Source organism: Cryptomeria japonica, chromosome 8 (assembly GCF_030272615.1).
Source record: "Cryptomeria japonica chromosome 8, Sugi_1.0, whole genome shotgun sequence".
Classification (NCBI taxonomy): Eukaryota; Viridiplantae; Streptophyta; class Pinopsida; order Cupressales; family Cupressaceae; genus Cryptomeria; species Cryptomeria japonica.
Window position 1 is genome coordinate 37,826,911 of NC_081412.1, and position 14,650 is coordinate 37,841,560.

The 14,650-nt window shown below is 35.9% G+C and overlaps 2 protein-coding genes across 2 annotated transcripts; both read right to left on the bottom strand.

Annotated features, from left to right (window-relative positions):
* Positions 1-5,205: 5,205 nt before the first annotated feature.
* On the bottom strand, positions 5,206-6,905 carry LOC131855924 (uncharacterized). The gene is made up of 2 exons (XM_059210050.1): positions 6,029-6,905; positions 5,206-5,852 (listed from the first exon to the last, which is right to left on the bottom strand). The coding sequence occupies exons 1-2, from the start codon at positions 6,872-6,874 to the stop codon at positions 5,235-5,237; spliced, it is 1,464 nt and encodes a 487-aa protein (XP_059066033.1). The 5' UTR covers positions 6,875-6,905; the 3' UTR covers positions 5,206-5,234.
* A 4,235-nt stretch (positions 6,906-11,140) lies between these two features.
* On the bottom strand, positions 11,141-11,698 carry LOC131857495 (toll/interleukin-1 receptor-like protein). The gene has a single exon (XM_059210144.1). The coding sequence runs from the start codon at positions 11,696-11,698 to the stop codon at positions 11,141-11,143; it is 558 nt and encodes a 185-aa protein (XP_059066127.1).
* Positions 11,699-14,650: the final 2,952 nt, after the last annotated feature.

The following is a 14,650-nucleotide window of genomic DNA, read 5'->3' on the forward strand; positions in this document are numbered from 1 at the left end:
CTCTCTGAGAGTCCCCATTGCCTTCTTGGCCTTGTTGCTCTTCATTTCTTCGTGATTGTTGCCCCCTACCAAAGGTTCCTCTACCTCTGAAATTCTTACCTCCCCTATGTTTCTGATTTTGTTCACTCCTCTTGATCTTTTCTTCTACCCTTAGGGCCAACTGAAAACACTTATGGACAGTTTCTAGTGTGAGGATACTTATCTCATCTTGTATATTCTGTCTAAGGCCATTCATGTACTCAACCAACTTTTCCACTTCATTCTCATGCTTCCTAGCCCTCAAACTAATTTTGTGGAATTCCTCAGTGTATGCATTGACATCTAACTCCCTTTGTTTCAGATTTTGCAGTCTCTTATGGATTTGAACTTCATAATCCCTTGGGAGGAATTGAGCCTTAAGGCTGATCTTCATACACTCCCATGAAGTTATCTTCTTCTTACCTTCTTGTATCCTTTCTTCTTGCATCATATTCCACCAAACTAATGCTGATCCTCTCAATCTTGATTTGGCCACATTTACTCTTTTCTCCTCTGCTACCTCTTTATAATCAAAGTGATTATTGAGGGCCTCTATCCAATCTAACAACTCTTCTCCATTGAGATTTACTCCATAGGTGGGTAATCCATCCAAGTTGTCTTTGAAAATGGATTTGAATGCATCCAAGAATAGATTTTGGTCTTGAGGCATGGCTACTGCTGCTGGTTCCTCTCCATCTTCCACTTCTTCATCACTCTCATCACCCCATTTTGTCTTAACCTTCCCCTTCTCCTTCTTAACCTCTCTCGTTCCTCTACTTCCTTCTGCATCTCTCAATGCTTCTATCATCTCTGCTACCAACTGTCGGATGGCTTCTGGAGTCATTGTCGTTGGAGGAATTGAACTTTCTTTTGATTCTTCACAATCTGACATACACCAAATCTTTCAAAGAATGGCTCTGATACCACTCTGATGCAGAGAGTCTTGAAGCTTGATCCAATACACCTTCTTGAGTCACTTGTCCTACTCAACCCTTCAACTACTCAAGTCCATCCAATGGCACTTAGTAGGGGTTTATGTTAATGAGACCTCCAAGATTTGAACCTCTTTGTATTGCCTCCTAGGTATAGCCAATGATTTTGGACAATCAACTCCACTTCTTGAGGTTGCCACCTCAATCACGCACACACACCACTCCAGGGCTCCAAGCACTCCTGCAAGGATCTCAACACACAACCACTTCCAATGGGCTCCCAATGCATCTACCAGGTGTCTTTGAAGTATTTTGAGGCTTTAGAATCACCAAACCCATTGCTTTGGCTTCCTAACCTTTCTAGGTCTCTACCGAGCTCAAATAGGCCTAATTGCATTAGCCCTCCCTTGGCGGTTTTAGGGTCTTAGTTTGTAAAATTCCCAAACAAGACTAGAAATAAATCATGGATTAGAGTACCCTTTTGGAAGTTACAGACAATACTGAAAAAGTGCATTTGGGTTATCCGTACAAGTGGTGTTTCCAATGCTGTACTATTTTTGAGGGTTTAGGCCTCACTAGGTGACTTGGCAAGATGGGTTTGAAACTCTTCAGCAGTCAAAATTGCTGCTCCAAACAATGTAATATTATTCAAGGGAACTCTGAGGGATTTCCATTCATGTGTCACTTGGTCCTGCACCAATCCCCATGTGCTCTTTAAACACACTTTTCTTGTTGTCCTAACTCACCTCCTCCCAGCGATGAACCTAGAGCTTCATTGTATCTCCTCTTCAAGGACCTGCAAAACCAAAAATCCTATCCTAAAGCTATAAATAGACCCTAACCTATAATTCTTAATTATTTCAATAGGTGCCGTCAAAGAATGCTTAGGTTAGAGTCATTTTGTCCTTAAACCCTACTTGCAAGGGTTTTTACACCTAGTTGCCAAAGAATGGAAGAAATCTATGCAACTATAGACAATCAACCCTACAAAGAAAACTTAATGAAAATTAAATTCAATCAACACTCATGCCCTACAATGAATTTTACACAATCATGTCTGTACTGGACCGTACAAGCAATGAAATCAAGTGAAAACTGTCAAAAATGGTGACAAACAAGATTGCTTTACAATCCAAAAACTTGTTCCTGCATTTTCAATCCTCCAACCCATACAAATGAAGTGAATTTTGGATTTTATGCTGTTAGATCAGTTGGTTCAACCAAATTTTCCACGCCATCTACCAAAAATGCAACTTTTGCGAGAAATTGCAAAATGTTGCTCAACAACTTTTTACATCTTTTGACTCCAAGATGCAACTTTGCATTATAATGTATTTCAAGACTCCTGAAGGTCCTCAAACACTCTAGAAGACCTAAAAACAACACAATTGACCCCTATTACATGAATTCACTCATCTAGAGTACTTCTCCTGTGAACTACCTAAGCATCTAACTTCTCAAGCTGACAACATCCTGAACACAAATGACTCAAACCAAAACTTGGACAACTCAACCATGGCTCTACTGAGTCCCAAATAGTTGATCCATTATTACATCACAAAGATAACACACAAACTTGAAAGAAAACAAAAATTTCATGCTTGGAGTGTTAGGTGCCTTGCACCAATATTGCAAAAAAAATTTAAATTGATTGGGTGTCAAAGTATCTGTTCATTTAACTAGTGGAGAATCCTTTATGGGATTTGTTGTTTGATGACTTACTATTGACATAGTAGGGGCACCATATAAGTCAATTATTGGTGTAGTATGCATAATTTGTGCACTATAAAGGAATGATGGTCAAAAGGATACCAAAGTAGGATAAGAAATATAACAGAGTCCTTTATATATCTAAAAGTAAGTAAGGCTTCATTATATGTTTCAGGAGTCTTGTTTAATGCGTGGGTATTAGTGGGATGAAATCACCTTATTTTATAATGTTCTTAAATCACATCTCTACTTAGATAGTAATAACAACTCCTCTATGGATTTATAAAGCTCATTGATACATAGGATCCCACTAGATAAAATGATTAAATCTAGAAATTAGTGAACCTACAAAGAGTTAAATATAATTTCTTAATGATGAGCTCCAATTCACAAGAAAAATGAGTTTGAGCTATTTTTTATCATCAAGATCATCTTGTGACATGAGAGGAGATCATCTTGTGACATGTAGCTCATCTGTGGTGTACGAATCAATAGTTTAAGTTACTTTTGATTTTTGATCTCAAATTGTAGTGCAAGGAAAGATTATACACAACCAATTACCCAAATAAATTGTAACCTTATTAATAATATTAGAGAAAATAAGCTCAATTATTGAGTACCAAAGTAAGGTGTGAAAGGTTCATTTTAGATTATGTAAAAGGAAGTGTCAAATTGATTTAAAAATTGTGTCTTCATCTATCAAATATACATGAAACTCATTAGTACTATTATTGCTAAACTATAGTCTTGAAATATCATCATGTAGTAATAAATAGAAAAAAATACTTACATAAAATCTAGTGGGCTCAAAATACAAAAAAAATATTAGATTATTTTTTGTGTGTTGTTTTAATATATTTGTATATTTATTTTTAAATATTATAATTTAATACTCATGACTATTGAAATTAAACATAAGGAAAATGTTTGAAGGAATAACTCCTTGAAATTACCAAAATTAAGGTTTTTATATTGATAGGTGTAACTATTAAAGATGATTACTGATACATGTGAGCATAATGAGATGCCTATAATAGTGAACCATACTAGAATTCTTAGGACCTTAAAAAAACAAAACGTATCTCATTTAGTGTATACATGATTTAAGAGTCAACACTATAAACTCTTAGTGTCTAATAATACAATTGGTTTTACTTGTAGTGTTAGGTTTTTCTTCGAAAAATGCTTTTCCCAATGTCATGGTATAATTTTATTTGTGTATTCTTTTCTATAATTCTCAGATCTTTTTTAGCATATACCTCCCCTTAAAGTTCATGTAGGAAGTGTTTCTACACTATTGCTTCCTTTTAGTGATTTAATTATTAATTAAGTAGTGTAATACAAATTCATCAATTTTTTTCTTTTGACAAGAATAGGACTTTAGAAACTATAGATGCTATAGGCATTAAGATTTCATTGGAAAAGTCCATAAGCCTGATGATGGCTTTGCAAATATGTATAATTCTCCCCATGTGCTAGTTGACAAGGGTTATAGTCATCATTGTCATAACATTATTGGGCAACTCTGCTTTATGTAGCACTTGAGATTTATAAAGGCAAGTATGGAGGATCATGTTATGATAAGTGGGTTTCACATGAGTTGGAAACTCCATAGAAGAGCATTAAAGTTGGGACTGTGCACACCCACCATAGTAATGAGGTCAAAGATGCATGTGAGAATGGATATCAATATTGACTAATTTAAGTGCATTATGAGGGCATGAATTTTTTCCTTGGACCATGGGTTTGGTGGCACTTAGGTTTTGAAAACTATTTTTGGGTTTTCCATTTTGCTCAATAAATTGCAGAGGTAAGGTAAAGGTTTTATTATGGCTTATAAGTGAAATAATGTGATGATGTTAAAATATTATCAATATAAGGACTTTGTGGTTTGCATTATGTAATGATGTTTATATGATTAATACAAGCTAAAGAATCCCTTTGCTTTTGGATTTTTTCAAAAAAGGATTTCTCCATGTACAATCATAATGCTATGTATTCTATATTTTTTTGCTGATTTTAATTTGCTACTACATGCTTCTCTTTTTTAAATCATTATCTAATTGCATTATTGATTGAGCTTAATAAACATGCACAATGTCGTACATAAGATAAACATATCCAAAGTAATGAAAAATATTACACTAATAGTTTAAACCAAAAGAAAACTTTATAAAAGTTCACATCACTTAGTAACGAACTTTTAATTCTACCAATATTTATTTTAATTATACCTAATTAGTTTAACTTATCATTTAAAATATTTTGTACTAATAAAATAAAATATAAATAATAATTTATTTATTTACTATAAAATTAATGAAAATAAAATAATTCATATGATGAGGTTTTATTATTTTAAAAAAATTAATAAATTTTATTAAATAAAAAATTAATTAATTGCAATATCAAATTAACCTAATCAAATATATTAATACTAACTTTTTAAAATATAAAAAGATTAACCAATAAAAAAATCATTTTACACTGTCCCATTCAATTTAAAAAGAAAAATACTAATTCTTTAAGATATCCATAATCTCATTTTTCAACTAGAACTCAGTTACATTATCATTAATCATCATCATCATCGCCACCATCTTCTTCATCGTCATCAACATACTCGGTCAAATCATCAAAATCCATAGCTCGATACTCGCCATCAAAGTAGTCGCCATCAGGAGACTCCGCATTAGAATAGTCGCCATTGTTAACGTATTGTTGAGCAAATATGGTTTGCAATATGTGAATGGTTTTCCTTTCTTCACCTGCCTCCACTCCCATTATAAACCCTTTTATTAGTACATCAATTAGGGGCATCCAGGAGTCAGATTTTGAGAGCCTTTCTTCATTAACCACGCACGTACATATCGTCCATCCGCCATCACGAAATGAGAAAAATGCACCATCATCACCTAGGTCAACCAACCACCTCCTAATCAAAATTTCGCTCCCTATGTAAACATCCCCCGAAAAGAGAGCGCAACAGATGATTCTACTGACCGAATGCTGGGTTTTATGAAACGAATGGATCTTCTCCTGTACCTGTCCCCTACTAAAGAAATCTATTTCACAGAAACAATGTGTCCCCAATTTTTTTAGATCTGACATGAGCGATGTCCATTTGGAGTCAAGTCCTTCCCGATCTGGCGTCCATCTCCCTGCTAGAATTGTAAGCCCCGACGGCAATCTCTGAAATCACAGTGCTCACTATAAATTATTTTCAAAATTCAAAACAGGACATTTACAAATACTTTATTCAGATGCAATCTTTTCATAAATTAAAAAAAATTCGCAACAGAGCGACTAAATTAAAAGGAAATAATCGGCAACTAATGAGAAGCTACACATTCTGTGTTTAATAATACCTGCAACCTTTCAACGACACTTATTATAGGACAGACTGCAATCATCATCTCCTTCAGTCCTTTCAATTCTTCAATACCCCTTATATTCTGCAGCTTCGGACAACCCCCGATGAAGATTCTCTTCAACTCCTTCAATTCTTTAAAACAAATTACACCCTCCAGCTGTGGACATTCCTCAATCCAGATTCTTCTCAACCCCTTCAATTGTTCAATAGCTTTTATACTCTTCAGCTTTGGACAATAAGCAATCCATATCCTCTCCAGTCCCTTCAATCTTTCAATTGCTGATATATCCTGTAGATCCCGACAGCGGCTAATATAGATCCTCTTGAGACAACTGACATGCCCAAAATTTGGCAACTCTGTCATAGTCCGGCATAATTTTATGTGGACCATTTCAAGTTCTGGCACATAATTGCTCAACACTTTTGTCAACTTTTTACAGCGGAACAGCACAAGACATTGCAGTGTGGTTACCCCTGTTAAATCCACTTCACTTAGATCTCTCATAGAACAAAGCTTAAGAGATTTCAAGGTGGGACAGAACTTTCCATGAATTGAGACCTTTCTTGTGTTCCCTACCTTACACAGAGATATGGCTTCAAGGCTTCTCATACAAAACCGATCGTCAGTTGTCTCTCCCCTGTTGCTTAAAGCAATTTCCCCTTCTACAGCAGCAGATAATACCAGCTTTAAAGTTTTCAGATTGGTGAGTTCTCTTACAGATTTCAGCAACAAATTCCATTCGATATTCAAGACTGAGTCAAACTTGTCTATTTCTAGGTGCAAATACTCCAGATGTTTGAGAGTTCCGAACGAACTCACCAGTTCGTTTAAATGTGGCATAAACGCATCATTTTTGAAGTCTGAGAATGTCCAACAAAAGTTGCAATATAGCTCTTTCAACTTGAGTGAAACCTGGAATTTACAATCACTTTGTTTCAAACTGATAATTTTTTTCAATGATTTAAATCTTACAAGAACGAACTAATTGCTGATGCTAACAAAATTAAATTTTTGATCAAAACAAAGCTTTTACCTGGTCATCCCTTTGCCACAATATCGTAGGTAATACTCTTTGAAGACTTAAAGTGTGCAAATTCTGTAGAGGAATGCATTCAGGAATAGATGAATACTCTTTCTGCTTAGAGTGAAGTTGAAGCCATTGTAAAGAAGTTGATGTCTTTGAACTCCCCAGAAAATATGTTATATCAAGGGCATCAGCACCTATAAGGTCATGCGCGAAACATCTGAAACTTTTTCCTTCGGAGTCAGGATGGATGTCTTGGATTCCCTCGACTTCGCTCACATCAATCTGAATTCAAATTTCTTTGCAGTTAGAAAATTGTCATTCTAAGTTATTCGTAAATGTTGTATCAGTTTAAAAAAATAAACCATTTTCAACTAGGAACATGAATTAAGACCACGAAGAAAACATACACGATCTTCAGGACGCCACAGCCGACGAGGATGGCTCGTTTCATTATCTGCCATTTCTCTCCCTAAGTCACGGAGGTGGTCATGCATTCTCAAAATAAATTCTGGCTCATAATGGCATTTCAAATCCTGATAGTCTTGTAGATCTAAACAAGTTTCCACTTCAACAAGGCATCTGTCCTTGAGAGTCTGAAGTCCATGTTCAGCTCTCCACCCTGAAGCCCTCCATATACTTTTGGCCCTGTTCACATCTCCCCCTATGAAAAAGCATGCTACATCCATAAATATCTGTTTCTCCTCCTCTTGCAGAGCATCATAGCTTATCTTTAGCTTATGTTTTATGTCTTTGTGTACTCTTGCCTCCTTAGCAACATTTAATTGTAACTCCCAATAAGCTTTGTCACTGCCAAAAACATGCCCGCCCATTACTTGAAGAGCAAGTGGTAATCCTCCACACACTTGGACAAAGCTGTCTACCAAATTATCAAATCCACTTTTACAAGATTTTCTATGAAACGCATGCCAGCAGAAGAGCTCTCTCCTAAGCTGTGGATTCATTTCCTTCATCTTATAACGGACTCTGACTCCGGTCTGTATAAGAAGCCTCTCATCCCGGGTCGTGACAATCACCAGACTGTTGTGAGTGAGAGCATCTGTGGGCAATAGGGCATCTAACTGAGTCTGATGATCAACATCGTCTAGAAGCACAAGGAACTTTAATTCTGAGCTTTTTTGAAGGTAATCCTTGATAACAGCAATTCCATCTTCTGTACTACGAAATTTATGCTGATTCCTTTTTCCTTCCAAATCATTGAGAAGCTTACTTTGCAGAGAAGTCAGCTTACCTCTGACATGGTTTTCCCGCACATCAAACAAACTAGTTGATCCACTAAATTCTGAATGTTTGTGATTGAACAAATATTTGGCGAGAGTGGTCTTGCCAGACCCTCCCATTCCAAAGATGCCAATTATTTTATCTCTCATCTGTCCATTTCTCTGGCAATGGCTGTAGAAATCTTTCCCAAGCTCATCAATTCCCACCTCATATTTTGCAACTTGGAAAAGAATTTTTCTCTTTTGCTTTTCCTTAACCACGGCAGACACGACATCATCACACAGCTTCTTCAGATCACTGAAAATAGGAAAAGCAAAAACAAAAATGTAATTAAAATGGGGTTGTTAGTAATTGAGATTTTTTTTTCAATTATAAATTTAAAAACTTTTTTATTGAAGGAAATGTATATACGCCGGAGTATAATACAACATAAGAAACTGGACTGTCTTGATATTGGAGACTTAGAATTTCTTTTGAGAGGAAATTGGAGAATAGAAGTCTTGAAGACATTTGTCAAAATGTAATACCTTTTAGTGTAATTGGGTTAAGAGGCAATTGAAGCCTAACCCGAGCAGGAGAGTATGCGAGTGTCTTTAGGTGCAAGAGGAGATTGTGAGAGAACTTTTGGTGTAGGTTAAAAGCTTGGATGATGTTATAAGGTGATTAATGTTTGGTGTCATCAATAAAGTCATCTTACAATGAGAAGCGGACCCGGAGATGTAGCTCATATTGAGCGAACTCTGTTATCAAGCTTGTGATCTCTCTTCTTCTCTTATGTCTTATAATTCTCTCTTATTCTTTCCATTTTTGTTTTAATTCCTTCATTAGGTTATAATTGTGAAATTGAAGTAATTAGTTAATGCCATAAAGTTATAGCTGATTAAGTGAACCTAACTCTGTATTTCAATGGTTAAAAGACATAGCCATGCAATTCCATTTGTGATCGAGATACATTTGTAATTTTAATTAAGCATAATTTAATCTGTAAGCTTCAATTACATATCAAATTGGTGTCAAAGTAGTTTAACAGGAAAACTTGCAAGTGGTGGATGTTAACCAGGTTGAAATTAAAGCAAGGAGAAGGTGCACTTGAAGAGTTTAATCTAGAGATCATATCAAGGCAAGATACTCGAAGGTCAACCATGGCACAACCGGAAGAAGGAAAATGTGTTAGTCCTGAACTCATTGAGAATGAAGAACAATTTCGTAAAGCATTCCTAGACATGAAGATGATGGTTGAAGAGTTGTACAAGGACATGAAGAGGAAAAAGGAAGGCAAGGAAAGAAAGAAGAAGGAGGAAGGTGAATCCTATACAAAAGATGACAAAGGTAAAGGAGTAGGAGGTGGTAGTGACCCTCCTGAACCTCCATCTCCATCCTCTTCATCTTCTTCGTCTGCTTCTTTTTCAAAGAAGAAACAACCTGTGAAACTAGAATCTAATTCACCTTTGTTAAAGCTTCATGTTAAATTTGAATTGCCAACATATAATGGAGAAATGAATGCAGAGAAACTTGATAATTGGATAAAACAACTTGAAGTTTATTGCAGGATTCAGAGGTTTACTGATGATGCTTCGAAGATCCAATTAGCCACCTTTGCCTAGGAGGCACAACTTTAATTTGGGTGGGAGAGCAGAACTTAGGAAGATCTTAGTCGAGTGTCTTTAGGTGCAAGAGGAGACTGTGAGAGAATTTTTGGCGCAGGTTAAAAGCTTGGATGATGTAATAAGGCGATTAATGCTTGACGCCATCAATAAAGCGGTCCTACTTTGAGAAGCGGACCTAGAGATGTAGCTCATATTGAGCGAACTCCGTTATCAAGCTCGTGATCTCTCTTCTTCTCTTTTGTCTTACAATTCTTTCTTATTCTTTCCATTTTTGTTTTAATTGCTTTGTTATGTTTTAATTGTGAAATTGAAGTAATTAGTTAATGTCATAAAGTTGTAGCTGATTAAGTGAACCGAACTCTGTATTTCAACCATTAAAAGACATAGCCACACAATTCTATTTGCAATTGAGATAAATCTCTAATTTGAATTAAGCACAATTTAATTTGTAAGCTTCAATTACAGATCATGCCTATAGGAAAGTGAAGATATTTCCAATTAATCCTCTAATTGTAAGAAACTTCCAACCAGAAATCCCAATGCAAGATTCAGGTTTCAGAAAGGGATGGATGGGAAGTCTGTAAAGAGAGGAGCCATTGCTAAGTAGCAAAAAGGCCAAACAAAAAACTCTCCAGATATTCAAATCATACAAGTACTCTAAACAACACTTGAGATGAAATTATCAAAAAGGACTGTGAAATACTTTGCAATAGTCGAATTTAGTGAATTTGAAAAAAACGAGCAGCATCGAAATATTTGGATCTCAAAATATGAATTCATTAGAAATTTGAACATCGTTAATCCACACCAACTTAGGCAACATAATTTCATTAGAAATTTGAACATCGTTAATCCCTAAGCTCCTCCCTCTTCCTTATTTACACAGAATTTTGTTAAAATGAAATCCAGAATTTTAGTAATAACATTTTTGGCAGCACAGAACGAAAGACGTCTTCATTTCCACCAATCCAACTATTTTCTATTTTTATTCTAAATTGAATTTCATACCGATTTGGCATTCCTTCCTTTAAAAAAGAGCAAAACCAAGTAAGAATTAGGAAAATAATCTTGTTCCATTTTTAGTCTTTCTTATCCAACGTTTTCTCTACGGCGAAGTACTAAAGCTAAAATAATAAATACAAAACAATCTTTAGATTAATCAAACAAGTTTTAGAAAAGAAAACTTAAGCAAATATAGAGAAAATGTGTGGATGGAAAGCGAATGAAGATGTCTTACTCATTTTGTTCCTTGATTTCGTAGCCCTTGATTCCTGAAACGTTCTCCAGGCATTCTTTCCACTGTTGAATGTCATGTTTAGTATATCTGCCCTCCTCCTTCTCCTTCTCTTCGTGCTTTCTAAATGCATCTGCAACTTCATTTTTTATGTAGCGGAAGTCTGAAGGCTGGACTCGGTAAAACACGGGAATAATTCTAGCCCTGGTTTGAAACATCAAAGATAGCTCAGCTAAACACCAAGCAGACTCTGCATATCGCGGCGACAAGATGGCTATGTGTAGTGTGGCAGAGGATATGGCATTCTTTATGGCAGAAGGAAAATAATCTCCCAGTTCAGTCTCTGGAGCATCTACATATGTCCGGATCCCAGCTTGTTGTAGAGAATTATAAAGCGGCAGAGCCAGATCTGTTTTAGTGTCTGGGCCTCGATGGTTAATGAACACATCATACTGTTTTGCAGTCAAGGAAGATTTGATCTTTTTGTTGGGAGGTTCAAGTACCAAAAACGGATCGCGTTCCTCTTCTCCTCGACCAGATGTCGAAGTGGAAGCCATTGACACAAAATTGATAGTCTGGATATGCTACAAACCCTCCACGGTCGAAAACAAAGGAATTGAGCAGTTGAAGAGGTAAAGGAGTATGGGGATAGAAATAGCCCATAAAGCATTGACCGAGTGGAGAAAAAATTGGTAAGTTGTTTCCACGTTGTTTCCCGGCAAGAACTCAACAAGAAAATCAGCCGAAGACAAAAGTAGTCGGCTGTGTATTAGTTGTAGTATTAGTCGGATTCTTTTATTAGGTCCTTGTTTATAGTCAAACCTACTCCGTCTTTATCAATGACCTTCATCAATTGTTCAATTCTTCTCTTTTCATATTTTGTTTCCACATTTTTAATAACAACTTCCTCCAAACTCTTCATTTGTTCACCAACTGAATTTACCAGTTGTTCTAGTTTGTCAATAGGTGTAGGAAGACTGTCAATATCAGTCTCTGGTAGTATATTGGATAAAATATCAACTACAACCTAAATTGTTTGAGGTTCTTTTCTTTGACCTTTCATTATTTTATTTTGTGCCTTAGATTGCATGGCAAATGCAATCTCCATCAACTCAACTGGACTTAGCATGTGCATGTTGATTGGTCCTTGTATAGATACAATATCATCTTCTTCATCATCATCAACTATTTTCTTAGAAGTAAGTGACTAGGGGGTCACTTTGTGTTCTGATTCTTCTGCCTTCTTCTTTCTGCTTCTTTGGTGTCTTTTGTTTATCATTCTCATCTGCTTCAATTTTCTCCTCTTCCTTCTCCTTTTCCTTTTCCTTCACTAGTGGCTCTTTTGCTTCTGATGACTCAGTGGTTTGAACATTTTCTATTTGTTCATTCATTGGTTACTCTGTCATTTCTACATCTTTCTCTGGTGGCTTAGTCACATGTACATCATCAACTTGAGCATTTAATTTGGTATCTTCCTCTTCTTTGTCCTTATCCTTACTGGTGGAGATGTCTTCTTCTTCTTCTTCTTCTTCTTCTTCTTCTTCTTCTTCTTCTTCTTCTTCTTCTTCGAATGGTTTTGAATTCAAAAGAATATTTTGAAAATCCTCCTTTGAGGCTTTTGGTTGTAAACTTACAAGAACAGATTCAATAATCACCCTGTCTTGTTTTAGTGCAGCCTGCCATCTTGCATCTAACTTATTGTACAAAGAATTTGGTATTTGTTCTTTGTTCTTCTTCACCAAACTTGTCATAAAGTTTATTCAAACCAGCTAGTATACCATATTCCTTAATTCTACCTATCAATTTTTCAAAAGGATTAGGTTTAGTTACCAGTTATTTTACAGATTTGACTGCAAATGCTCTAACAACCTTAGATTTCTTTCCACTAGCTATAAGTGCTTTCTTCTCACCTTTAGACTATGTTTCTTCTTCATCAACAAATCTCTTTGCTTTCTCCTTCTTCCTCTTACTGGTGACTACCGATGCTTTAGATGTAGGAGGATTGATTTCTTTCCCCTTTCTTTTGAATTGAATTTTAGAAGGTTTCTCCTTAGCAGTTGTACTTCTTGTTTGTCTACCGGTGCTGGTACCGATTGGTGCACTAGAGGATTCAACCTTCCTTGCTTCAAACTTAGCTCTAGCCTCTGCAATCACCTCTTTTGTAAATCCTTGTTCAACAACAAATTGCTCTTCTTTTATGACCCTCTTTGCAATAACCAGTTTTGCTAACTCACCATGAACTTCTAATGATTTTTCTTTGAAGGTTCCAAACCTTGTTGCATTAGGGTCTACCGGTTGTGATAATAAATGATCAGCATAAGCAATTAGTATATCAGCTTCAACTTCATAACCCATGGGCATCACCCATGATGTCCTAGGGCTTGCTGCCTTCATCTGACATGTGTTAGTGTGCACCATGAAACAAATAGTATCTTCATACCTTTTGACAACTTGTTCTAGTATCCATTCTCTAGTATGCATCCTCTTCTAGAAGTCTTTAAAATATCCCCAAATAACCATTGTAAACTCATTTCCAATCATCTTGATGTTGTTCTTGATTTGTAACATTGTCGATGTACCTTCTGACCATAGTAAACCATCGATATCGGGAAAGGAGTTTTGGAAATAGATAAACAAACCTATGAATAGTTGTCCAAATTTAAATTTCTTCCATTCACCATTAGATCTCTGTTTCATGAAAGATCTCTAATTCATCATACCAGACCTACACTTAACAACTCTATGCTCATACTTGTTGCAGTTTAGCAATAACCATTAAAATTTCTAGGCTTATATCCTTGATAAGAATTAGGCCTATAACCATTAAAATAACTAGATAATTTGTTTCTACAAACATTAGCAGTATGACCTACCTTATGACAATTAAAGCATACTGGTTTGTAGGGTTTCTTACTAGTCGTTTTCTTTGTCTTAGGTGCAAATTTATCTTCATGCATGGTGTGCTTTGTACCAAATGGTTCACCTTTCTCAAATGTTGTGTATCCCAAGCCTTGTGTCTCTCCTTTCTACCTCAGTGACTAAATCTGCTCATCAAGCATAGTAGAGCTCTTGTTGTATTTAGCCAATATCTCATTAGCATCAACCAACTCCTTAGTAATATCTTCATTCTTCTTCATAAGACTCTCTCTAAGAGACATAGCCATGTCTAGATCAGCCTTTACTTCTTCTTTTTTTTCTTTTTCCTCTTGAAGATATGCAGTCAGGGTTCCTACTTGTTTCAGCTTAAAAATCTCATGATCCTTCTCTTTGATTTTGTCTTCAGTACTCCTTCTGGCTTCCAACTCTTGACTCATCCTAATGGTAAGGGCTTCCAAATCTCTCCTTAGATTTGACTTATCATCATTTAGCTTTTCCACCTCATTAACCAATGCATCAATGTTTGCTTCCTCAAATGAACTACTTTCACTAAGTTCAAACAATTACTAAACCAACTCTCTCCTCTTAGCCAATGAAGCTTTGTACTTGACCCTTAACTCACCTAGGGCTTC

Bases quoted from the DNA above. Each gene is read 5' to 3' on its own strand.
- LOC131855924 (XM_059210050.1), bottom strand. From the start codon at position 6,874: ATGCCACATTTAAACGAACTGGTGAGTTCGTTCGGAACTCTCAAACAT. The intron at 5,853-6,028 runs GTATTATTAAAC...CTGTGATTTCAG, and splicing joins GTGTCGTTGAAAGGTTGCAG to AGATTGCCGTCGGGGCTTAC.
- LOC131857495 (XM_059210144.1), bottom strand. From the start codon at position 11,698: ATGGCTTCCACTTCGACATCTGGTCGAGGAGAAGAGGAACGCGATCCG.